General features: G+C 39.5%; 2 protein-coding genes across 5 annotated transcripts; both read left to right on the top strand.

Annotated features, from left to right (window-relative positions):
* The first annotated feature begins 811 nt into the window (after positions 1-811).
* psmb10 (proteasome 20S subunit beta 10) lies at positions 812-11,943 on the top strand. The gene is made up of 8 exons (XM_036562008.1): positions 812-1,050; positions 3,092-3,185; positions 3,289-3,386; positions 6,078-6,218; positions 7,823-7,938; positions 8,925-8,983; positions 10,364-10,515; positions 11,745-11,943. Exons 1-8 carry the CDS (start codon positions 986-988, stop codon positions 11,854-11,856), a joined length of 837 nt encoding a protein of 278 aa, XP_036417901.1. The 5' UTR covers positions 812-985; the 3' UTR covers positions 11,857-11,943.
* A 1,455-nt stretch (positions 11,944-13,398) lies between these two features.
* LOC118801642 (histone H3-like centromeric protein A) lies at positions 13,399-19,573 on the top strand. 4 transcript variants are annotated; one of them, XR_005006556.1, is made up of 6 exons: positions 13,407-13,451; positions 14,825-14,954; positions 16,089-16,204; positions 17,980-18,054; positions 19,000-19,186; positions 19,251-19,573. XR_005006556.1 is itself a non-coding variant. In XM_036562007.1 (5 exons), the coding sequence occupies exons 2-5, from the start codon at positions 14,849-14,851 to the stop codon at positions 19,126-19,128; spliced, it is 426 nt and encodes a 141-aa protein (XP_036417900.1). In that variant the 5' UTR covers positions 13,399-13,447; positions 14,825-14,848; the 3' UTR covers positions 19,129-19,573. The 4 variants fall into 4 exon arrangements, 3 of the variants coding, with proteins under 3 accessions (XP_036417900.1, XP_036417898.1, XP_036417899.1); XM_036562007.1 differs by having other exon boundaries at positions 13,399-13,447; positions 19,000-19,573; XM_036562005.1 differs by having other exon boundaries at positions 19,000-19,573.
* The last annotated feature ends 4,375 nt before the right edge of the window (positions 19,574-23,948 follow it).

Here is a 23,948-nt window from a genome sequence, read left to right as displayed (position 1 = left end):
AAAGACCAATAAAACCATTAGGATTATAATCTGATGGGTTTGCTTTTCAAATAGGAATTGGCATAATGGTTACCATTACAGAGTGCTAGTTTCCTGTAGGACGTTTCTCATTATGAAACCATCATCTGGAATCAGTCCTAGAATAACCTTCAAACCATTAAAATCCTTTACACTGTGATATCAACCCATCAGGGAAACACAGAATACCATAACTGACCTCTGGCCTCCACTATAACAACCAAAAGAAACTTTTAATGGTTTCTATTTTTTCCACACTCTACACTGATATTGGGTAAAAAGAAAGTGATTCTTTTTCAGTAAATTGCTCTATAAATTAACAAAATTAAGATGATTTTGCGATGCCTCAAAAATACAAATAAACTGAGATTGATCGAAATACATTGTAATGGCAGTAGGGCTGTATCTCAATTGGCTCCCTGATCCCTACATAGTGCACTTGGTAGATCTTAAAACACTGCCTCCTGCACACAAACAGTGCCTGATATAGCAAATAAAGAGCCATTTGGACTTTTAGAGCACTATTTGGGTGAAGAAGCCAACATTTCATCACTCGCATAGTGCACTATATAGGGAGCAGGGAGCCAATTTGAGATACAGCCTAATTATCACTACACGGGGAAACGGAGGGCCTGACATCACACATCGAGAAGAAAACGCCCTCACTTCACTTCAGTTTGACATAATTTGATATTTAACACCACAGAATGAGCTCAGGTAACTGTAAGTCATGTAGAAACCAAATAAAGCTCCTCTGCCGCTCTTCCTGAGTCCGCTGTGATTGGTTAAGGGCTGATGACGTTCCCCAAACTGAAAGTGAAAGGAGGAAAACTGCAGCCTTTTAGCTGCTAAATCGCTGACACATCGCTGGGTTTCACCTGAAGACGGTAAAAAGCAGATAAAATCCACTCCTAACGAAGTGTTTTCGCTCCTAAGCTGCTGAAACTGTTCTACAGCTCGACTAAAGATGCTGAATTCTTCGACCCAGTGTGAGATGACAAGTGGAGGGTTCTGCTTTGAGAACGCTCGCAGGTGAGCCCACCAGAACATACAGGCACTACAGCTCATCACAGCTCATTACAGCTCATACACTAACACTGAGGCTGCTTCTACATCCCTGAAGGACCTAACAGTCTTCAGGTGCCTCTGATCTCCACATGGCATTGGATTAGAGTGACTCTTAGTAGTTGTATCCATTTGTATAGTCTTAAGATCAGTTAACCATCTCTGAACTGAACATATAGCACTGCTAAAATGAGAGTCTGGTAAAATATTAAAGGGAAAGTTCAGCACAGAATAATGTTACCCTAAGTTTCTCCTCACCTCAGTTGTCGTTGATCAGTCAAGTTATGTTTGTCAACAGAAGTTTGCTTCTTTAGTTTTCTGCTGGAGCTAACATGCTAATATAGCAAACATATGATGGAAGAATACACCACCGGTTAGCATGGTGCTAACTGCATGCCTACATCATCGCACGCTCACCCCAAACTGTGTGGAGTTGTTCAGCAATCTCTAATAAAGGTTTCTGACACTGTTAACATTTATAAAAAATAAAACAGTTTATAACTACTAGGGATGCACGATGACATCATAATCAGATCGGTATGCTTTGGACAGATGTTTGGACCCATATGTGATGTATTGGTTGTTCACTGGAAGATCAGAATGTTTAGCAGAATCTGCTGAAACATCTGTATTTTACTCATTGTACTGTATTTCTGATCCTCTACAAATTAGCGTTATGTTTCTCTGTAATGCTGATCCACATGGATTTGGTCCTAATTTCCACATTTTAGAAATGTTTATGTATCACTATGGGGAGGGCAGTGTGACAGTATATATTGTTATTGTGATAATTGTCAAAATACAGTACAGCATGCTTTTTTGAACGTATCATGTATATCGTAAATACTTGTAGACACTGACGAACTGCCTGTTTCATTATCAAGAGAGCAAAATTATTCCTGTTTGACTAGATTTAGTGCAACAGTATGCATAGCACTGCTGTCGGAACAAAACCTTATATCTCTAAAATGGTAACTTTACAGGAGAAGAAAACAATATACTTTACTTTTAATGTAAGTCAATGGAACCAGACTTTTTTCCAAGTAGTTCTGGGTTGTTTCTTTTGGTCCATTCATCATAAAATTTACACACAGTGTAAAGGTTAACAGGCATTTTCAAATTATGTCAAAAACTGAAAAACGACAAAAATGGATATATGAGGTTTTCTGGCGACAGGAGCGATACATTGAATAAAAATCATTGGTCACAGTTTTTGATAGTATTTTTGTAAATGTAGCACTACTGGTTCTTATTTCTGTGTTCCAGCTGGTCAGATGTCTGAAAAAATAAATATCTTGACATATCATGTACAGTGAAAATTCCTTAAAGTATCACAATATTATAAGATAAGATACTTTGTCATTGCACAGAGTACAACAAAATTGGGCAGCAATCCTAATAATGCTGAATATAAAAGAACGTAGCAGCTATGATATTGCTTGTGAGAGTATTGCACATTTATGGATGATAGTGATTCTGTTTACCAATAGTGCAGTTTAATAAATAAATATAAAAGTTCCTATGAATGTAAACATATGTTATATTTGTGCCATATTACCCACCTCTGTGTATCGGCTTCGGCAGATATATACATGGAAAACTACAGATATTAGCATGAATTCTTATATCGTTCCATCCCTGATAATTCAGTATTAGGAGCCACCTGAAGCCTGAATTTTGTCTATTTTTATAGATTTCATACAGTGTCAGAAACCCAGTATTTTCCCTACAGTTTAGTTATTGCCAATTCCCACCGGCTAGATGTGGCACATTGCTTCCTCCGAGATACATGAAGCTCCGCTACACCTTTTAAACTGTCGCTAATGCAACATTGTTGGACAGTTTACAGCTCTGTGGATGACTGTGGCATCGCTGGGGTCAAACTTTTGATTTCCTGGCATCATTCAGCCTCAGCAAATCTTTTTGAGGTTACTTAACAACACAGATTGACACAGTGTGATGCGCTACTCCTGTAATGCTCTTCTTCTGCACTTTCTGCTGTTCTCAGAAATGCGATGTTGGAGGCAGAGTTATCGGAGAAGGGCTACAAGGCCCCCAAGGCCCGGAAAACTGGCACCACTATCGCTGGGATGATATTCAAGGTCCTTAACTCTTCTGAATTCTGTCTAAAGACTAATTAGCCATTAACTTTTCAGCTGTTCTCTTCTAATTTCGTCTGTGTCTAAGTTGTACTCTTATTTCCAGGACGGCGTGATACTCGGGGCCGACACACGGGCTACAGACGACATGGTTGTGGCTGATAAAAACTGCATGAAGATCCACTACATTGCCCCCAACATATAGTGAGCAGTTTTTCAACACTGTTATGGTGCCAGCCAAACTACAACAGAGTATCAGGGAGGCGGGAAGGTGTTTTAAGTTGGGGGTGCTTTTTTCATTTGATTTCAGCAATAGAACATGAGAGGGAGTGTGTTATTGTGAAATAACATCACGGCTGTGATTTGGTCACAGGCATGAGCCGAAGGCGACAGTTAAATAGATAAAGTAAGAAATAAATAAACTGGGCCGTGAACGCGGCGTTTAATGTGTTTTAATGTTCGCAGTTCCTTCACCAAATTATAGTTCCTTAACGAGCAGTTGTTGCACAGCTGGCAGTTTGTTCACCAGCTCCTTACTCTAAATTCCCAAACGGTCATCACCACTGAGCAGCTTTTCAGTCGGCAGCTGTGACAGAAGAACAGCTAAACAACGTGGAATCAGCCAGAAATGAACCCAATACCATTCGCCAGATGTGTAGTCTAATCTTCAGAGTCTGACCAAATCGGACTGAGCCATAAAACTGCCGCAATATCAAGTTTAGCTCAGTTTTGTCAGTTTTTGCCAGATCAGTATTAATGTTGTTTTGTTCCAGCCAGTCTGTAAAGCATCTTACAGCCCGTTTAGTTTGGCGAATGGTGTTGGGTTCATTTCTGGTTGATTCCAGGTTGTTTAGCTGTTCTTCTGTCACAGCTGCTGACTGAAAAGCTGCTCAGTGGTGATGACAGTTTGGGAATTTAGTGTAGTCTGATCTTCAGAGTCTGACCAAATCGGCTGTTGGTCAAATGTGATCTTAAAAGTGTCCATTTTCTGTTTGTGGCAAAGTAAGAAGTAAAAACGTTGAAATGGCTTGAGCGTCTCCTACAGCTGTCAAAGTCATTGCTTAGCAACGGCGTCTCAGCGGAGTGATATAGTATTTGTGAAAAAGACGTCATGTTATGGCGAAATAACGCTTCTCAACCAATCAGATTGCGTGGCCGGAACTAACTGTTGTATAATTTTGGATGATTTACATCAAACGGAATGTAACAGTATACACAAATAACTGACACAACAAACCGCTGATACATACTGATTTCTCTGCAAATGAGTTAATTCCAATCAAATTGCTGATGGTGGCACAGTAACTAGTTGTCACACACTGAGATTTCACACTGGAGCACACACAGAGCAGGAAATATAAATTTTTTAAAAAGGCATGGGACATCATTACATTTTTGTTTAAAAACTATATTAGGCTGCTTTGGGGCTCAGAACTGGCCCTACAGCTCTGCACACAACACTTTTCCTCTTTGCACCTCAATCTGCAGGCATTTCAGCCACATGCCACCAAAGCAGCCAACTGTTGAAGTGGCATCAGTAACTTACTGTAAATTTTGGTTTCTGTAGGTTTTGAACACATATAAATAAAACAAAAATGCCAGATCCACTCTAAATCATGCTTAGGTCTAACTACTTTCAAATTATTTTTAGCTGTTTCAGTTCAGTAGACAGTCGTGAAATCTGGGGCTTGAAAAATTGTCATTAAATACCAAATTTAAGTGTCCTAGTAGTCAGTCTTGTCAGCATCTGTAAGCCAGTAATCACAGTGGTGGAGAATCTAGACTGCTGATTGGCTGCCTGAATTACATTACATTACCACAAGCATGTTAACATTAGCATTTCTTAAGTGCCAGAAAAAATATGGTTCAGGACTTGGTATCAAAGTAAAAGTACCAGTACTCGTGTCGAAACAGTGTGAATGACACCAGTCCATATACAAATAACACAACTTAGCTTTAAATGAGCTTTTGACAGTTCAAAACAACTTTACCACTTGCACCTTCAGGCTCTATTAGTGTGTTTATGGTAATCCACAGAAAAGAGTCTCTTCCAGTTTTGCTTTGTGTAGCTTTGTTTGGCTTCTCTTTGAGTAGCTATCAGGTCCTCATATCAGTTTCATTGGTTAGCTCTTGTATTACAGTATTGGGCTCATTGATAAGTACTGATTTCACTTTAGCTTTGGCTGTAGCTGCTCTGGAGTTAGACTCATGTGTATCTGGAAAACCAGCTCATAGTGATCACTGTGCACTTTGGAGAAACAAATGGTCTTATTAGGCAGAATGAATCTGTAAAAAACATCAGACTCATGTACTTTATGTGCTTTATTTAGTTTGTGTGCTTCGCATGAGCAACTTGCAGCGCTAGGAGATGATTTCCTTCTCCTTCGGACTTTGTTTGGGGTGATCCAGAGAAATGGCTCAGTGACATGTTGGGCATCTCTGACTGGACAGGAGTTCTGATTTAGCTGTGATTGGATAGATTTCTATGTTTGCTCTGATTAGCTGGGTGTTGAGTTCTAATTTTGCTCTGTTTGGATATCTGTTAATTACTAATTTCACTGATTGAATATACTTTAAGGTCTAATTTTGCTTTCATTGGATATCTTTTAAGATCTGATTGGATCTCTGTTAAGTTCTGATTTCACTCTGATTGGCTAACTTTTCGCTCCTAATTTCTCTCTGATTGGATAGCTCTTGAGTTCTACTTTCTTTCTGATTGGATGGCTGCTCTTGAGTTCTAATTTCTCTCTGATTGGATGGCTGCTCTTGAGTTCTAATTTCAACCTTATTGGCTAGCTGTTAAGTTCTAATTTCACTCTGATTGGATAGCTCTTGAGTTCTAATTTCAGTCTTATTGGCTAGCAGTTAAGTTCTAATGTCAATCTGATTGGATAGCTGCTGTGGAGCCGGTGTTGCTGCAGACGCTGAGATCATCACCCAGATGATGTCGTCAAACATAGAGCTGCATTCTCTCAGCACTGGACGTCCTCCTCTCGTCGTCACAGTGACCCGGCAACTCAAGCAGATGCTTTTCAGGTGAGAGACACATGTATCCAGTCTAAAAACTCTCTCTCTCCCTCCCTCCTCCACCACTCAGTGAGTTAGAGTACATATCTATGTACAACTTATGTTCTTATGTTATATTAACTATGCTCAGTTTTGCTTTTTGTTGTTTGTAGGGGTGTGTAGAGTATCATAAACCCATCCCCCAGTAAAAGTATGGTTACTGCAGTGAAATAATGACTTCAGGAAAAGTAAGCGTACCCTTCTACCTGACAACTTGGGTAGAAGTACAAAAGCAGAAGATTACAAACACTACTTAAGTGCTGCTTAACTTACAGAATTGCCTTGGAACTTTTTAGTCCATCCAGCATCTGTCAGTATAGGAGGTAAAGTTTGTTAGACTACCTTCTTCTATTTTTGGTCTGAAATAAAATGCAGAAGCTCCAAAGTGAGAGGAGTGATGAACAGTGAAGCAATTCAGGAGCTGAAACAGCAAAGAAGAATGAAATTAAACCCACAGAAAAGAGAGAATTAGGAATTCAGTGTTAATGACCGAAATGGAACTGCGAAAAAAAGATTACTCACTAAGATGCTGGAGTAAAATTGAAAGTATTATTCATTAAACATACTTGGTCAGTGCCATTTTGTCCTTTTAACAAAAATGAAACCACCTTGGGAGCCACAACATTTAATGTCCATTTTACCATCTTCGCTGTAAATATGTCTCAGTATGTGCTGATGTTCTAGTACAGGCAAAAAAATATCATATAAACACAAACGCAGACTTACTTTGCTCTGCTTTAAGCTTTAGCTCAGCTATAGCCGCTTTTCTCGCATCTCTGGCAGGAAATTTTTCCTCAAAAGTAGAACAGTTTCTTGTAAAATGTCTGCCAGCGATCTACGTTTTTTTATGAGGCTGAAGTCATTTACATTTACATCATTTAGCAGACGCTCTTATCCAGAGTGACTTACAAAAAGTGTTTTGTCTATTTAGAGAAAGTATCTTTGCTAGTTACAAATAGGTTAGAGAGAACGCCAGTCCTGAACTCAGTTGCTTATCTTTCACCAGCTTCTTGTTTGGATTTTCCTGTTCCACCTTAAATGGTGCCTGAGGTGCTGGAATGTAACTGCTGCACCATTTAAGGTGGAACAGGAAAATTCAAATCAGAAGCTGGCAAACGAGAAACTGACTTTGTGACTTTTTAATGTTTGCCAGTTTCTCATCGCAGATTAAACATATCAGGAAACCAGCTGGAGTGATTATAAACACAAATAAGTCCATTTATCTCCAAATTATCGATGTTTGTCTTAAATCTTTCTCTTTGCTTTTTCGTTAGCTGCTAGCTAGGTGAGATTGTCTGCATTACTGTGTGATCAGCAGAGCTTTATTTTACTGCAAAGGAGGATTATTTTATTTTTACCTAAAAATCTAATTCAGCTGTGGAGCCACAACAGGACAGTAAAAGAGCCGCATGTTGCTGACCCCTGCCATACAGGATATTCCTCAAAACTAAAATCCAGACAGTTCTTCATAATCAGCAGTGTGGAACATTTTATAACTGGTTTCAGGCCGTATGAAAACTTCATTGCTTTAATCTGCAGGCTGATGATGGTTGGATGTGCTGTTTGTGCTGCAGGTATCAGGGGCACATTGGTTCGTCTCTGATCGTGGGTGGGGTGGACGTTGACGGCCCCCAGCTCTACAGCATTTTCCCCCACGGCTCCTACGACAAACTGCCCTTCCTCACCATGGGTACGTACCCTGAACATCAGCCCCCAAGGACTGTACACACTGTTCCAGAGCTGCGGCCTGCATATCTCCACCTATCCAGCTTATAGCAGTGTAGCCCCGCCCACTCACACTGAAATTAGAAGGAGTGTTTCATGTCTGTGTGCTTTCTGAATGAGCCAGAATACAGGCCAGCCAATCAGAACTGAGCAAATTTACCTACATATATCAGTCTTAAAAGGCACAGTAACAGAAGCAGCCTGTTTAATTGTAAGAGATATAGAGAGGTTGGGAAATTATCAGATAAGTATGAAATATGTGGTCCATAAAATCACATAAATTATGTAAGTAGACCTCAAAGAAAGAAAAAAAATGGATTTAGGCTCTTTAAAGGTGAACTGGAAAAGGGGGGGTGAAGCATTGCTTAATATTATTTTTCCACCCTCCTGTTATGTTTTGACTGAAGAGTGCAGGAAAACAAGAATTTAACAACCTAAAAAAGGGCAATTTAGATTTCAGATTGACTTCAAAATAACTCCTGCTGCTGTTTTTAGCTATGCGATGTACTTTAGTCCATGTTTATAGACAGCAGCATATAATGCAGTGTCAACAACCACATAACAAGTCTATTAGAGATTACTTAAAGGGGAATTCCACCAATTTTTCAAAAGTTCCATCGAATTAATTTGTTTGAGTCATTCAGAGTGGTTTGGTGTGAAATACTCCGTTCTAGAAACTTACGAGTCAGAACTGTTCACAGTGGTGGTGATAGGAACCAGACGTCCACCTCTAAAAGCTCCCTCACAGAAAGTTACTACATGAAATGGTTATGAATTCACTGCCTGATGTCTGAGACACTGATTTATGATAGTTTTGAGAAGATTTTGACCTAAAGCGTAGTTTTTACTCTATTTAACCATCGTCAACATTCCATATAAAAATAACGAAATATGTTCTGGATAATAAACTGTATTTAGAGCTGGTGGCGTAACTTGGTGAATATCTTTCAGGTTCTGGAGCAGCTGCAGCTGTTTCTGTATTTGAGGACCGATTTAAGGCAAAGATGGAGGTAAAACCTGCACTTTCATATTTTCCAGACTGAGATTCTTTTCTGTGATAACCTTAACTGTGAATGAGGGTTCTGAACACACACACACACACACACACATTATCTAAGCAGCTTATCCTCCTGGGTTCCTCCATTATCTTTTAAATGTGATCTGTATGCGACATCAGTCTGAACAGATCAGCTTCTAAAGTGACCCGCATGCGCGAAAGAACAGTGCTTCACGTAGCGGCTCGTCCAGAGGTAAACAGTCATGACGGCCGGTGAACGTCTGTCGCTCCCGGAGGATCAGCTTCATCTTCACCAGCATCACAGGAGCGAGTATAAAGTTCCAGTGGTTGACAGCTGGACTCATCACCCACAGTGTGTTCGAGTTCGCCGTAAAAACGTTATTCGGCCAACGTTATTCGGCCACGGCCGCTTCATTGGTTCGTGTTCTCGGATTCTTTAAACGCTGCAGCCTCGGCCTCCTCCGGCCGCGTTCGGCTGCTTCAAACACGGAGCGGTTTGATGAGTCTCTTCTAATGTTTTAGTACAGAAACATCAGCCTAAACGTTTTTGAGTCTCAGCAGCGCGAATGTCGAGTTGGATTGACGTAAAAGTCGCATGAATTCCGATCTGGCTGTTCAGACTGAGTCACATTGCCGCAGATTGGATACGGATCGGATTTCAGTACCGCATATGAAAGCGTCTCAAATCGGAATTGAAATTTGGGCCACTTTTACCTGCTGTGTGAACAAAGCCTCACTGATTGAGTTAGCCCTTAGAAATTAGTCATGTTTTGTTCTACCATTTAAAAATAATTATGCATAGTTATATAATGAATCATACATTTTACATTCTGTGTCATTCATGGTCTGTATCTGCATCAGGTTTGGTAATTAGTAATTTTAGTAATTTTACATCCAATTGAAATCATAATAAAATATCTCCTTTTCTGCTTACAAACACCAAAATGTGCTGATAGTTAAGAATCTGCACTTTCCATACAATTAATCAGCTTGTTTCAATGAGCTGAATACCAGCACTGCTGGAACAAAACCTCATATCTACATTTTTGTTATTTTTTGACGTAATTTAAACACACCAGCTACTCTTTACAGTGTTTATGAATTTCATGATGAATGGGCCAAATAAAATTGTCAGTCTGGTTACATTGACTTACATTAAAAGCAATGTGTTTTTGCTTTTGGGGACACAATGTTTTGTTCTGACAGTGACAATATAAAGTTACAGCATGATGTTAAGACTTTTCATGTTTTTTCTGTGTTTAAATACCTGACTCAGCTCAAAATTGTGAATTAATATCTTTCTCTCTTTTACTCCGTTTCTCCTTCTCTCCATTTTTGTCTCTCTATGAACCAAACCAACACCACTCCTCAGCTGGAGGAGGCTAAGCAGCTGATGCGTGATGCCATCGCTGCGGGGATCTTCTGTGATCTGGGCTCCGGCAGTAACGTGGACCTGTGCGTGATCACGGAGAAAGGCGTGAATTATCTCCGTGGCTATGACCAGCCTTCACAGAAGGGTCAGCGGTGAGTTCCACATCTCTGTTAAAGTGAAGGTTTGGTTTGAGTTCACAGGTTTGGTGTCTGAAATTTACTTTTTAGAGTTTTCTCTGGACTGCGAAGCTAATGTAGCTACAGTGATGGATGCTTATACCCCACCTGTCAGCACTGTAGTAGTAGTAGAGGTAGTTCTTATAGATAACAGTCAGTGTGGCTTATTTAAAGGACCGTTGTTAGGTAGAGTGCGTCTTTTAGCAGCAGTGCTCTACGGAGGAGCCTCCTCTGCAGCTAGCGCAAAATGCTGCGGCCTATTGAGGATTCAGAACTACGGCAGTGTCATAACTCCAGACCCCCAATCTGTTATCTGTTAAATAGAAGAATAATATCAGTGTAAACGCCTGTATCTGATTACATTCCCAATCTGAAAGTTTAAGTCCGTTCTGATCATGTTCGTCGCGTCATAGTGAAAGTTTATACTGTTCAGCATGGCGGAGCAGAAACTGGTCTGCAGAGGAGACAAAGTTTATGCTCTGATCTTTAAAAGACGGCGGTGGGACGGACGTCCAGCTTATGTGTCTCAGAACACGACGTCTTCCTCTCGGCCTTCTTTAATAAGGACATGTGAAGGACGTTTTCCTGAGTCTGACATCATTTTAAAGCAATTTTAAACACAATCGCTGCTCACTGCTGCTCGTCTCACTCTGACTGGACTGATGCTGGTTGTCATGGTAACGTCTACACTAAGTGGATCTCTACACAAGCACGTAATTTTGGATCGGATTACTTGTAGTGAGCATGTAAATGGAGATTTTCCATCAGAGTGTTGAATAGAGTGAGAATATAAACACCTCAGTCTTAATCTGTAATTGGTATGTGTTCAATTGGATCGGAGAAAATCTTTGGGTGTAAATACAGCCAGTGCTGAAGTGGCAAAATGTACTGTTTGCTCCACAGTTCATACATTAATGTGGAAACTAAGCTGCAAAAAACAGCCCAATTTTCAGTCTACAGCAGTTTAACTCCACCCATTCATGCTGAAGTTATAAGGAGTGTTTCAGCCCAGACTGCTTTTTGGAAAAAGCACAGTTTACGTATATCAATGTTAAAGGCACAGTAACAAAAACAGCCTGTTTAATGTTTGAAAATGATCATGTATAAATGAATTAGGACTGTTGATGTATAAAACCACACGAACAAGTGCAGGACTGCATTGTAGATTATTTACGTCTGTTGTCGTCTCTCTTTCTGCGCTCTAGGGAGGGCAGTTACAGATACAAGCCCGGCACAACACCAGTCCTGACCAAAACGGTCACTCCACTAACCCTGGACATCGTAGAGGAATCCGTTCAGACCATGGACACCCAATGAAACTCCACCAAATCAGCTTATTGTAAACTTATTTTTTTTAGATAACTGGAGAAATTACAGCTACACATTAAAGCTTTGATATGAGAACATCTGGAATATTTGTTTTTATTTAAATATGTGACCAGTGGAAAACGTTAATGTACCAACTTATTTTTGAGATCTCTGAGGTGCTGCAGTGGAATATCTGTAATAATGCACTGGATGGTTTATGTCAGAGAATATCATACCACATAGAGGTTTTTAATAAATTCTGTTAAGTTCAATAATGTTTGCGTGACACTTTTACAGTCCTGGGAGCTCATCCTTCTCTTGGCCTCGCCAGACAGTGGGATAAAGTTACGAGGAAGATTAATGAGTAAAGATCCAGGAGATATCTCGACAGAAACGTCTGTCAGACATATGTAGGATCTGACTGTCCTACTGAAGAACACAATAATGAGTTCTAGTGAAAGCGCAGCAGGACTCCAGACGCAGGTGAGGAGTTCATGCAGGGTTGGCAGTGACGACGCTCAACACAATAAACCCTAGGAGTTGGAGATGGATGTGTTGGTAGACTGCTCTTTAATCTCAGGCTCTTTTCATCACAGCATGACAATGATGATTATAGGTGTATTGTTTCTTTAAAATCACTTGACGAATGCTGATGTGTTAAAAAGCACTGATTTCATAAGGCAACAAAGTAAGTGGTTATGGCATCAGCTTTCCTGCAGCGGCTGAAAATGGATTTTAAATAATAATACAAACAATTTGTCCTTTTTTTATGTAAAAGCTAAGACACTAACTGGCTGAAAATGGATTTAAAAACTTAGCAAAAATAGTTTTGTTTTTTTTGTTTTTTAAATAGAAAATATCAGGCTGAAAAGGAATTTTTAAAATTAATACAAACAATTTGGGTTTTTTTGGAGTTTTTTTTAGAAGAAATTTTAAAAAATAACTGGCTGAAAAGACATTTCAAAATTAATACAAATATTTTTAGCCCTTTTAGAAAAAACTACTAAAAATTTCATTAAAAAACACAAATGTGTTGGTCATTTTTCTTAGGAAAATAAAGACAACAACTGTCTGAAAGGGGATTTTAAAAAATAATACTAATATTTTTGGTCCTTTTTTGTAAGAAAGCTGACAAAATAATTGGCTGAAAAATCGTTTAAAAAACACAAACATCGTAGTCCTTTAAAAAAAATAAGAAGACAATAACTGTCTGAAAAGGATCTTTAAAAAATAATATAAATATTTTTGGTCCTTTTTTATGAGAAAGTTTACAAAACAACTGTCTGAAAAATCAGTTTTAAAATAATACGAGTATTTTTTAAACGTCGATTTTTAAAACTCCATCTGACGAAAACAAACCGGTTTCCATAGTAACATTTCGGCCCGTCACAGATTGGCCTACAGAAGCGTCGCTGCTGCTTTCGAGATATGACGTCGAAGGGAAGCTCTTCTTCGATTGGTTCGGAAACTCCACGGCCACGCCCTGCGGTGACGTTTCAGGCAGCGCTGCCCGCTGATTGGCCGGTGCTGCGCCGCATTGTTTGAATTTGTGCGAGGCTCTCCGGGGAAAACGGTCCGCAGGTCTCGGCGCTCGGCGGCTGTGGGTGAGAGTTCTGCTCTGTTTCTCTGCTGTAGTTTCGTTCAGAGGTTAAATGTACGGCCGGTTAATATTTCCAAACGTTTCAGAGCTGATTCCTGTTTAAATGCGTGCAAGATTGTGTTGAAAATGGCTCCGAGCGAGACGAGGCTGAAGTTGGCTTGACTGTTCGCCAGCTTCGCGTTCGAACTTGCCCGGTCCACCTTAAATGGTGCATTAGTTGCTGCACTATTTAAGGTGGAACGGAAAATTCGAACAAGAAGCTGGCGAATTGTTTTACGATGCAGTATAACGGAACTGTAGTCTGTTATCAGTCTGTTTGAGAGAGATCTGCTCACTGTGTGCCTCATATTTAGATCACTGTTCTGTAATAAACAACATTTTAAAAGAGGAGTTTAACATAATTTTCAAAATTTCCGCTTAATTAAATGTTTAAGATGTAAACAGAGCCGTTCAGAGTGGTTTGGTGTGAAACGCTCCGTTCTAGAGAAACTTACAGAGTCAGAACTGTTCACAGTGGTGGTGATAGGAACCAGACGTCCACCTCTAAAAGCTCCCTCACAGAAAGTTACTACATGAAATGGTTATGAATTCACTGCCTGATGCTTAAAGCATTGTTGTTCAGTGCTTCTGAGAGAAGGTTTTGGCCTGAAATGACTCCTAAATAGGCTTTCATGGAGGAGGGCTGTGCATGCAGGGTCTTAAAAGGCAAAGGTTCACTGGAGGTTCTGGATAGTAAATAAAATGTCTATATTTGTGTTGAGTCATGGCGACCCCTGGTTCCTATCACCACCACTGTAAAGACATCTGAACCATTTCACACCAAACCTCTCTGAATCACTCTGTTTACATCTCACTCACTGATTTATGGTAGATTTCCCAGGGGGAATCCTATAAAGCACTTAAGTGAGTAATACTTCTGTGAAGCTGAAATCTATCTGTAATGTTATTTGTTTTTAGATGTGTCTTCTGCACTCCATTTAATTCTTTAGCAGAAGAAACAAGTTTTGGTCAGTTGATCATACTATCTAACATTGGACACATTGGTTTTATGATTCACATACAGAGGTTGGCAGTATGATAGCATTTTATCGTTATTGTGATAAATTAAGTCACAGCACGCCCCTTCACACTCTCTCTTTCTCTGTGTCCTATGAATGAGGAACCAAACTGATTGAAATATTACAATATTACACAAATTTTCAAAAGTTGGTGGAATTCCCCTTTACAGCTAGCTAGTAGCTTTTAATAAAAAGCATGATCGTAAGTAAGTTTTTCGTCTTGTTCTTGCTGAAACCCTACCATGACTTTACCTGTGGATTCTCTGGACCACATATCTGGCGAATCTCCTCAAATAGTGCGTTTAATGTTTTTGTGCAGCAGGCGTACTGACCCCTCTGAAAGATGAGGCGTGATTCATCAGCTCGCAGACGGAAGCCCTCCACTCCGAAACGGAGGTCTCCTCCTCGCCCTCCACCAACTCGGACACGCAGAACCAGCGGACCCTCAGGTGAGAGCCCAGGCAGAGGAGGTTGTCTGTGCTGGTTGTCTGTGCACTAGGCTACACAGTTCAGTTCCAGCCCTGACTTAAGATCCTCTAATTCATCAAGGCCTTTAGTGTCACCTGCACATTAGAGCCAGATGTTTTGAGGTGTTCTCTGTATGGTGGTAGATCTCCAGGAGTGGATTTGGGCAGATGTTAGTATCTTCAAACAAAAATTCACCCAGTTTTCTCCTCGCCCCAAATTCAGGCCTGGAGATAGTACTGCTACTATTATGTGACATATGTTTGTCTGCTTTTATAGATAAACAGTATGTCACACAGTGTCAGAAGCCACATAAACAAGTCTCTAATTCAGTGTGTGAGCTGTAAACAGAGTGATTCAGAGTGGTTTGGTGTGAAATGGTTCAGATGTCTTTACAGTGGTGGTGATAGGAACCAGGGGTCGCCAAGACTACAACACAGATATAGACATTTTATTTACCATCCAAAGCCACCAGGGTACTATTTTGCCTTACATCACCCTGCACATATCCTTCCACCATGAAAAATATTAAAATGTATGTTTTAAGCCAAAATCTTCTCAAACCTATCATAAAACAGGGTCTCAGACATCAGGCAGTGAATTCATAACCCTTTAATATGACATTTCTGTGAGGGAGCTTTTAGAGGTGGACGTCTGGTTCCTATCACCACCACTGTGAACAATTCTGACTCTGTAAGTTTCTCTAGAACAGAGCGTTTCACACCAAACCACTCTGAACGACTCTGTTTACTTATTAACAATTTATTTATGCAGATATTTTTGAAAGATTGGTAGAATTCCTTTTTAACACCTTGACATGGTTTGAGGAGGGGGTATGATGCACAGTGCTAATTGTTGTGGTATAAGCTTCCATTAAGTGGTAACTATATTAGCCTCATACCTCTAGTGTTTAAGCTAAAAAAGCAAACTGAAGACGTCAGACATTCTCGGCTGGTTGACTATAAAGGGGTAAAGGTTTTGTACTGTGCCAGTCTGATGCTTCCAGCTCTTTTTGCTTGGACGTGCTGTAAGCAGGGCATGTCAAATGTTTCCTCTTGATTATGCTTTTGTGACTGTGATCCACTTTAACCTGCGTTCTGTTCTGTACTCCTCATCAGAAGCAACGCCGAGGAAGAAGCGCAGGTTTCGCCCGGGCATGAGAGCGCTTATGGAAATCCGTAAATATCAGAAGTCAACGGACCTGCTCCTGCGCAAGGGGCCGTTCTCACGCCTGGTATGACCCTCAGATAAAGTGGTTTGATGATATTACGTCTTATTTTTGGGTTCAGATCCATAGAGTTAGATTTTGGTGCATTGCACTCCTGCTGGCCAGACCAAAAATCACTAATCATATTTAAATGAATGTGATTGAAAAGAATAAAATGCATTATTTTTGTATTTAAGCTAGTAAATTTGTGTCATTCAAGGGAAAATGATTTGGTATCATTATTTTCTTCGAACACTGGTAGGCTGGGTTATATTGCTGTTGCTATATTGCTTTTCTTCATGCTTAAACGTCTACACTCCCACTTTCGTTGGTGTCAGAACAAACAGTGTCATATCCAAATGTTAACTTGACAGGAGAATGAAAACTTTCATTAATGGAAAGCCAATTAATATGATAAGATTTTATTCCAAGTAGTTATTATATTATTTATATTGGTCAATTTACCATTACATTTTGACAAAGTAAAAAAATTATATGTAAAGAAAAAAAAAGGAAAAAAAAAGAAACAAAGAAAATAACATCAGAAATGGAGAGAGAATGTTTTGTTCTAACAGTGATGATTTGTGTATTTACTAGAAGTTTCAAGTTTGTTTGTCATTTGCACATCATGTCAGGACATTAATGCATTGAAATCCTTTGGTGAGGCTGAGCTATATACACACTAAAAAACACTACTATATACATACTAAAAACAGTGCAAAGTAAAAATACAAAGAAAATACTAAAACTGAAAATTATTAAATATACACAAATTATACAGAGACAGGAGGGACCTATGTAAGAAAACCTCTCTGCTGTGTACAAATATTAAAAAAGGGATAATCTGAGTGTATATGTATTTGTCACTTTAAAATATATATATATATATATATATATATATATATATTTTGTGTTATTGTCCATAGCAGTGATATAATAATACTAACAAAGTGACTGAGTGAAATGGTAGTTGGGGACGGACCCACAGCATCACTGATTGTTCAGAAGCCTGACAGCCTGTGGGTAGAAACTGTTCATTAGCCGAGTTGTTCTAGCCTGTAGAAGTGAGTCTGTAAACTCACAATGATTAGATTTGTTTGATTCTTGAAAGGAAGACTGTGTCTCATGAAATCTCACATTTAACCATCAAGTTCATTTTATTATAATTCAGTATTAACTTCAAAAATACACAATACACATGTGATTGGAGGAACTGTTGACTATTTAGAAGTGTAACGTAGAATAAAAGCAAGAAAAACAAAGTATCTTTAAATTATGTTTGAAAATGAATACACATTTTACTGAATACTACTTTAAATGAATCTAACCTTTCAAAATCAGTTGAATCGCCTTCTTCAGATCAATACATTGCATTGCATCAATGCCTTATTTAAAGGGCCAGTAAGTGTGTGAAGTAGTATGTAAACCTTGTTAGAGTTTCTAATCCTGCCATTCGCTCTCCAGTCTGTACCGTCTGAATATGGAGACTAAACTGCAGAAGCAGCCTGTTTGGAATTCCCTGTTTTTGTGATGTCTCAAAAGCCAACTCATCTGTCTGTTCAGCAGACACAGTTTAGCCCCGCCCCTTCTGAAGTTATAAAGGGTGTTTCAGCCTGAACTGCTTTTTGAATGAGATGCCATACAGGACTGCCAATCAGAACAGAGCTCATATGAGTCTTAAAGGCACAGTAACAAAAAGAGCCTGTTGAATTGTAAAATTAAAACCAGGCAAATATTCTCTCTCTCTCTCTCTCTCTCTCTCTCTCTCTCTCTCTCTCTCTCTCTCTCTCTCTCTCTCTCAGGTACGGGAGGTGTGTCAGATGTTCAGTCGGGAGCACCTGAAGTGGCAGGCTTACGCTCTGATGGCCCTGCAGGAGGTGCTGTTTACTTTCTAACCTTTACTGTCTTTCACAGCCACACAGTCTGTACAGTGTTTACTGAAGGTGTGGCTTTGTGTTCTCTAACATTAAACATGGCGTATTCGGAAGTTTTCCTTCATGCTTCCCTCAAAGTTCTCAACACATTTAGATGCAGTATTTCATGGAGGTACTGTCTTCATTCTGCTGGGATCACACGCTGAGCCAACACCACAGATTTGAATCATTAAATCATCATTATCAGCATATGTGTGAAGTCGTACATTTAAAAAGAAAATACTTTTTACTTTAAAGCTGCACTGTGTAAAAGTGAAAATAGCATTACTGAGTCGAGGGAAAACACTAAAATATGGCTAAACGATACGGCAGTGTTTACAATTATTGTGGTAAATTGTTTTATAATGGCACAACATGCTTTTCTGAATATATCATGGATTTTGTCAGTACTTAACGTCTGCTTATTAGAAAGAGCACCATTACCTCTGTTTTAATTCAGTTTAGTGCAGCTCAGTGTGTGAAATGTTGAACAGTTAATTTATTTCATCATACTGATATACTAAACATACTGTTTTTTTTTTTTTGTTTGTTTGTTTAGATGCGACACACTGTTTTTACTTATCAGATGTCAGAAAAATTCAATATCATGACGCACTGTGTATCATCAAAACTTGCTGAATACATAATTAAGTTTTTACCGTATTGCCCACATCTACCCTATATGGTGAGCGTGCGCTGCTGAGTCGCCTGTAAAGACGGAAATCAACAATATACTGATGAGATATGAGAAGAATATTAAATGAGTAGAAATAATTCTCTCTCTCTCTCTCTCCCTCTCTCCCTCCCTCCCTCCCCCCTTTCTTTCTCTTCTCTCTCTCTCTCTCTCTCTCTCGCTCTCTCTCTCTCTCTCTCTCTCGCTCTCTCTCTCTCTCTCTCTCTCTCTCTCAGGCCGCGGAGGCGTTCCTGGTGCGTCTTTTCTCTGATGCTAATCTGTGTGCGATTCACGCTAAGCGTGTGACTCTGTACCCTCGTGACATCCAGCTGGCGCGCCGCATCCGCGGAGTGGAGAACATATGAAGTGATACTGCTGCAGTCAGGAGTGTTTTCCCCTCAGCATCTGACCTCCAGACCACAGGAGCTCCAGACCACAGGAGCTCCAGACCACAGGAGCTCCAGACCACAGGAGCTCCAGACCACAGGAACAGAGCGCAGTGCTGCTGTGGATCTGCTCTTCAGACCATCAGAGGATCGACATTCACACCTGGACTGATGCACACGTGAACTAAATAATGACATTCACATTACTGATTTTACCTGCAGCTCATCTATGATTTTATTATTATCAGTGCATTAACATTGTCATAACTGAAGAAGATGAAGTTTCATAACTCGTAAGCAGCCGACTGCAGTGATTCAGCTGTTTATTGACGGGTACTTAAAACTGAATTTTAGCAGGCGGGAAAATCTTAATACCAATCCATTCTGTTCTGTTTCTGATCTTTTATATATATTTTTTTTTATTGTTTAAGTTTTTGATATGTTGTAAGGTTTTGTACAGAATGTTGTGAAAGTGTCCATGTATTTTTAATATGTATATAATTAAGGTTTTATTGTTAATAAAATAATGTTTTGTAGTAAACAGAAAGATCTGTCGGAGTCATATATGAGCACTGCTCTTAACTGCTCGGTCAGTACTGCAGTGAGGAACTGAAACAGCTTCATGTTACGTCATTCCATAGTTTCTGTTTAAAATCCACCTAAAAATGCCTGTAGTGGATATAAACAGTCATTACTGAAATGGTAGGTTTTAATACAGAACTCAAGACAAACTTATTATTAAAATGAATAAAACTCAGTATCCTGGTTACCAGAGTTAACAACAGAACCTGACTGTTAAAAGACACAGGTTAGCAGAATGGCAACAGACGAATATTAAAAGTACCGGCTCTACCACAGAGCATGCGAGGACTCGTCAATTGGATGACAAGGTCAAAATTAACAGAAGAAAAGGCTTATCGGTGACCAGGGGGCCTACAGCAGCTTTAAAAAGCTGGAGGAATGACTGACCGTTACTGTTCACCCCTTAACCTGACAGCATACAGGGCCACGGTGAGACTTGTTTTCAGACCAGGAGCTACATGTCAAACTGGGGACCTTCTGGTCCAAAGTTCTGCTGCGATCAGCGTTTACCCTCATCTAACACTGAATACAGTTCATGAAGGCCTTGATAATGAGCTGAATCAGGTGTGTTTAATGAGGCAGTGAGCTGAAGTCTGCAGAGTTTTGACCTGTGAGGACTGGAGCCTGACACATGAGCTACACGGTGCAGACCGGACCACCTTAAATTCTAAACCAGTGGTCTCCAACCCTCCACCTGGAGATCCACCTTCCTGCAGAGTTTACAGTTCTAACCTCCACCTAACATGCTGCCCCTCCCCCTTACCTAACACTAAAGCACCTGGGGCCGGATTCACAAAAACATTCTTAAGAAAGAAACTTGCAAAGGTTCTTAAGACAAACAATAAGAAGTTCATAAGAATGTTCTTAAATGCAGTTCTCGAAAAAAAACTTAAGTTCTCAAATATTCTCGTATGATAATCTTGTTTTCCTATGTGGGCTATGTTGTAATTTACCATGTACCATAAATGATGCAAGATAGTTTTTGAATTCATATTAACTGTTATTTCTGTTATTTAGTTTAATCCACTCAAAGGAGCAAACGAAGAAAAAAACATCAAACCAAGCATTTAAACAATTTAGCAAACAAGAACCAGAGGTGATGGTGGAAGAAACAGCCAACAGGAAAAAAAATCTTCCTTCGAAATTCAATGACTGTGGGCGGAAAGCAAAAGATTAGGATGGGCAGAAGTAGATAAATTGATACATTTACAGCCTAAGACAAGTGTGAGTCTATCAGAAGGTTAAGAAAACATTTAAGAACATATTTTCCAGAAAATAGAGAACATAATAGAAAATAAGAAAATAAGACCATTCTTACTTTTTCATAACTTTTTTCCTAAGAATGATGTTAAGAAAAAACACATTTAAGAAGATTTTGTGAATCCAGCCCCTGATCCAGCCAATCAGAGACTTCTGAAGTTGTTAATGAGCTGGCGCAGGTGTGGTAGAATCTGGTTGGGACCACACTCTTCATGAAGGTAGATGTCCAGGACCAGGGCTGGTGACCACTGCTCCAACTGTACTTCTCCTGCTCTACACCACATGTGTCAGGATCCAGTCCCTCGTGGGCCAAAGCTCTGCACACTGCCTCATTAAACACACCTGACTTAGCTCATCAGCTAATTAGGAAGGCTGTCATGAACTGAATTCAGAGCATTAGATGAGGGTAAACGCTGATATCTGCAGCCCAGAAGGTCCTCAGTTTGACATGCCTGCTCTACACAAACATGCAAAATAACTTTTTCTAATATCTGCATTTTCATTTCTCCAACTTTACTCTTATTTATTATTTCTATGCTACGCTAAGATAAGGAGGAGGCTACACTAGAGAAAGCTTTATCTTAAATGTGACATAATTATGACTGTCAACATGCTACAAGCTAATGCTAGCAGAAGGTCAGCACTTCTCAGATATGAAGTGTATGTCTTTATGATGGAACTGTAAACATATTTTTGGGGCAGTAAGCTGAAGGGGAATCATGTTCTTGTCTTTTAGGTTTCGTGCTTTTATACTTTAAAAGAAAGACCTGTTTTTTCTGTCTTAAAATAAAATAGATTACTCTGTTAATAATGATCCACCCTTAATATCACACTGTAAAGAAGATTTCTGGCACAATTTCATGTGTAAATCACTATCCAGTGTCAAAAGATTAGCTCAGCAGATCTCAGAATGGGCAGCAACAGTAATACAAACACAATTTCAGAATAAGAGTCATTTAGTAATTGTGTTGAGATTAGATTTGACCATTTGATCAGGAGAGAATGTGAAAGGGGCGCCTTACCCCCATTTTATATACTTGTTTAAGGGCCCATGTCATGGAAAACTGCATTTCCTTGCTTTTCTTGACACAAAAGAGTTTGATGTAGTACTGTTGACATTGATAAACTTACATAACATACCATTTTTGTGACATAAAAACAAATGAATTTACACATGTCCACCTATTCAGCCTACAGCAGTTTAGCCACGCCCACTCACACAGAGGTTATAAAGAGTGTTTCAGCTCTTAGTTCTTTCTGAATGAGTCATAATACAGGGCAGCCAATCAAAACAGAGCTTATTTACATATTGCTGCTGTTGGAAGAAAACGCTGTATCTCCATTTTTGTCGTTTTTCAGTTTTTGACATAATTGGAAACTACCTGTTGCCCTTTACGTTGTGTGTAAATGTCATGATAAATGGACCAAATGAAATGTCCCAAAATTACTTGGCCAAAATTCTGGTTCCATTGACTTACATTGACTAAATTCAAATTCCATTGACTAAAATTGAAGTAGGTTTTTTTCCTTCCCCTGTAAAGTTACCAACAGTGATATATGAGTCTAAAAGATGCAGTAAGAAAAACAGCCTGTTTAATGGTAAGGGATGAAGGGAGGTTGGGAACCTGTTTATATATGACGTTAAAGCGCGCGGCGTTCTCCTCAGGAGCTCCTGAGAACTCTGACCTGGTCTTTTATTAGAATCTCCTGAGTTCAGCCGCAGATCCGCATCAGAAGGCCTCAGTGTGCTGGTTCTCGTGGCTGAGCTCTTCAAGGAGTTTGAGCTTATTTTCGGGTTCTTCGCCATCTCAGACGGCAGTTTGGCTTTTTTAATTGGTCCTTCGGGACGGACCTTCTGTCTTCCTGGGCGCTAATCTCCGCCCGCTTCTCTAGGCTGCAGCCAATCATCTGCATTTGCACCTGCTAGCAGAGTTGTTTACAGGTGAGCTGTGGCATCATGGGAATAAAGCGGGAGGTGAGAGAACAGCGTTAAACAGCCGAGGACTGAGGGACAGTTCCATCTGAGGTCAACATCGGAGCAGTGAAGAGGTACGTGGACCTTTATTCTAACGTCTTAGTGCAATTAACTGATACAGTTTCCTGACTGATGTTTATTGTTACTTAATTATTACTGTAAGTTAAAGAGTTTGAATGAAAATTAAAAATATTAAATAGAAAACAAAGGAAGCTTTAATTTCTTAATGTTTCTTTTTTATTGATTATGAATATTAAAAGTGTCTGATGTATATTTAAATGTTGCTTCTCTATTTTGGGTGAGCAATTGTTAGAATTTAACCAGTAAATTAATGCAGTTTAACAGGTTATGTGCCGCTTACTCACAAAACCTTCACCTTTAAGGCAATCTGTTTAAAGCTGTATTGAGCTCAAGGGGAATTCCACTGATTTTTTCAAAATTTGCATTTAACCCCTTAACAATCCAGGCTTATTATTCATAAACTACAGGGACCTCAATGTAAACTAATGGAGCTTTTCTTAGATTATAGAAGTGTGTAATAAAACTTTGGTTGGCTTGTGAAGGGGTTAAAAGATTGCATAATTAAAAGACAAATAAGTAAACAGAGTCATTCAGAGTGGTTTGGTGTGAAACGCTCTGTTCTAGAGAAACTTACCGAGTCAGAACTGTTCACAGCGGTGGTGATAGGAACCAGACGTCCACCTCTAAAAGCTCCCTCACAGAAAGTTACTACATGAAATGGTTATGAATTCACTGCCTGATGTCTGAGACACTGTTTTATGATAGTTTTGAGAAGATGGTGGAGGGATACATAATATGCAGGGTGTTATGAGGCAAAATAGTCCCCAAAGAAAACTTATTATTTCAGATTTTCCACTGTTTTCCCATCATCATCATTCCATATAAACTCAGAAGACTCGTGTAGGTTCACTGGTGGTTCTGGATAGTAAATAAAATGTCTATATTTGTGTTGTAGTCATGG

Source organism: Colossoma macropomum, unplaced genomic scaffold (genome assembly GCF_904425465.1).
Source record: "Colossoma macropomum unplaced genomic scaffold, Colossoma_macropomum, whole genome shotgun sequence".
Taxonomy (NCBI): Eukaryota; Metazoa; Chordata; class Actinopteri; order Characiformes; family Serrasalmidae; genus Colossoma; species Colossoma macropomum.
The sequence above is the reverse complement of the archived record's forward strand: the minus strand, read 5'-3'. Positions and strand labels throughout refer to the sequence as shown.

Coding starts and splice junctions, on each gene's coding strand:
- psmb10 (XM_036562008.1), top strand. CDS start 986: ATGCTGAATTCTTCGACCCAGTGTGAGATGACAAGTGGAGGGTTCTGC. Junction 1,051..3,091: donor TGCTTTGAGAACGCTCGCAG/GTGAGCCCACCA, acceptor TGCTGTTCTCAG/AAATGCGATGTTGGAGGCAG. Junction 6,219..7,822: donor CTCAAGCAGATGCTTTTCAG/GTGAGAGACACA, acceptor TTTGTGCTGCAG/GTATCAGGGGCACATTGGTT.
- LOC118801642 (XM_036562007.1), top strand. CDS start 14,849: ATGAGGCGTGATTCATCAGCTCGCAGACGGAAGCCCTCCACTCCGAAA. Junction 16,205..17,979: donor AGGGGCCGTTCTCACGCCTG/GTATGACCCTCA, acceptor TCTCTCTCTCAG/GTACGGGAGGTGTGTCAGAT. Junction 18,055..18,999: donor CTCTGATGGCCCTGCAGGAG/GTGCTGTTTACT, acceptor TCTCTCTCTCAG/GCCGCGGAGGCGTTCCTGGT.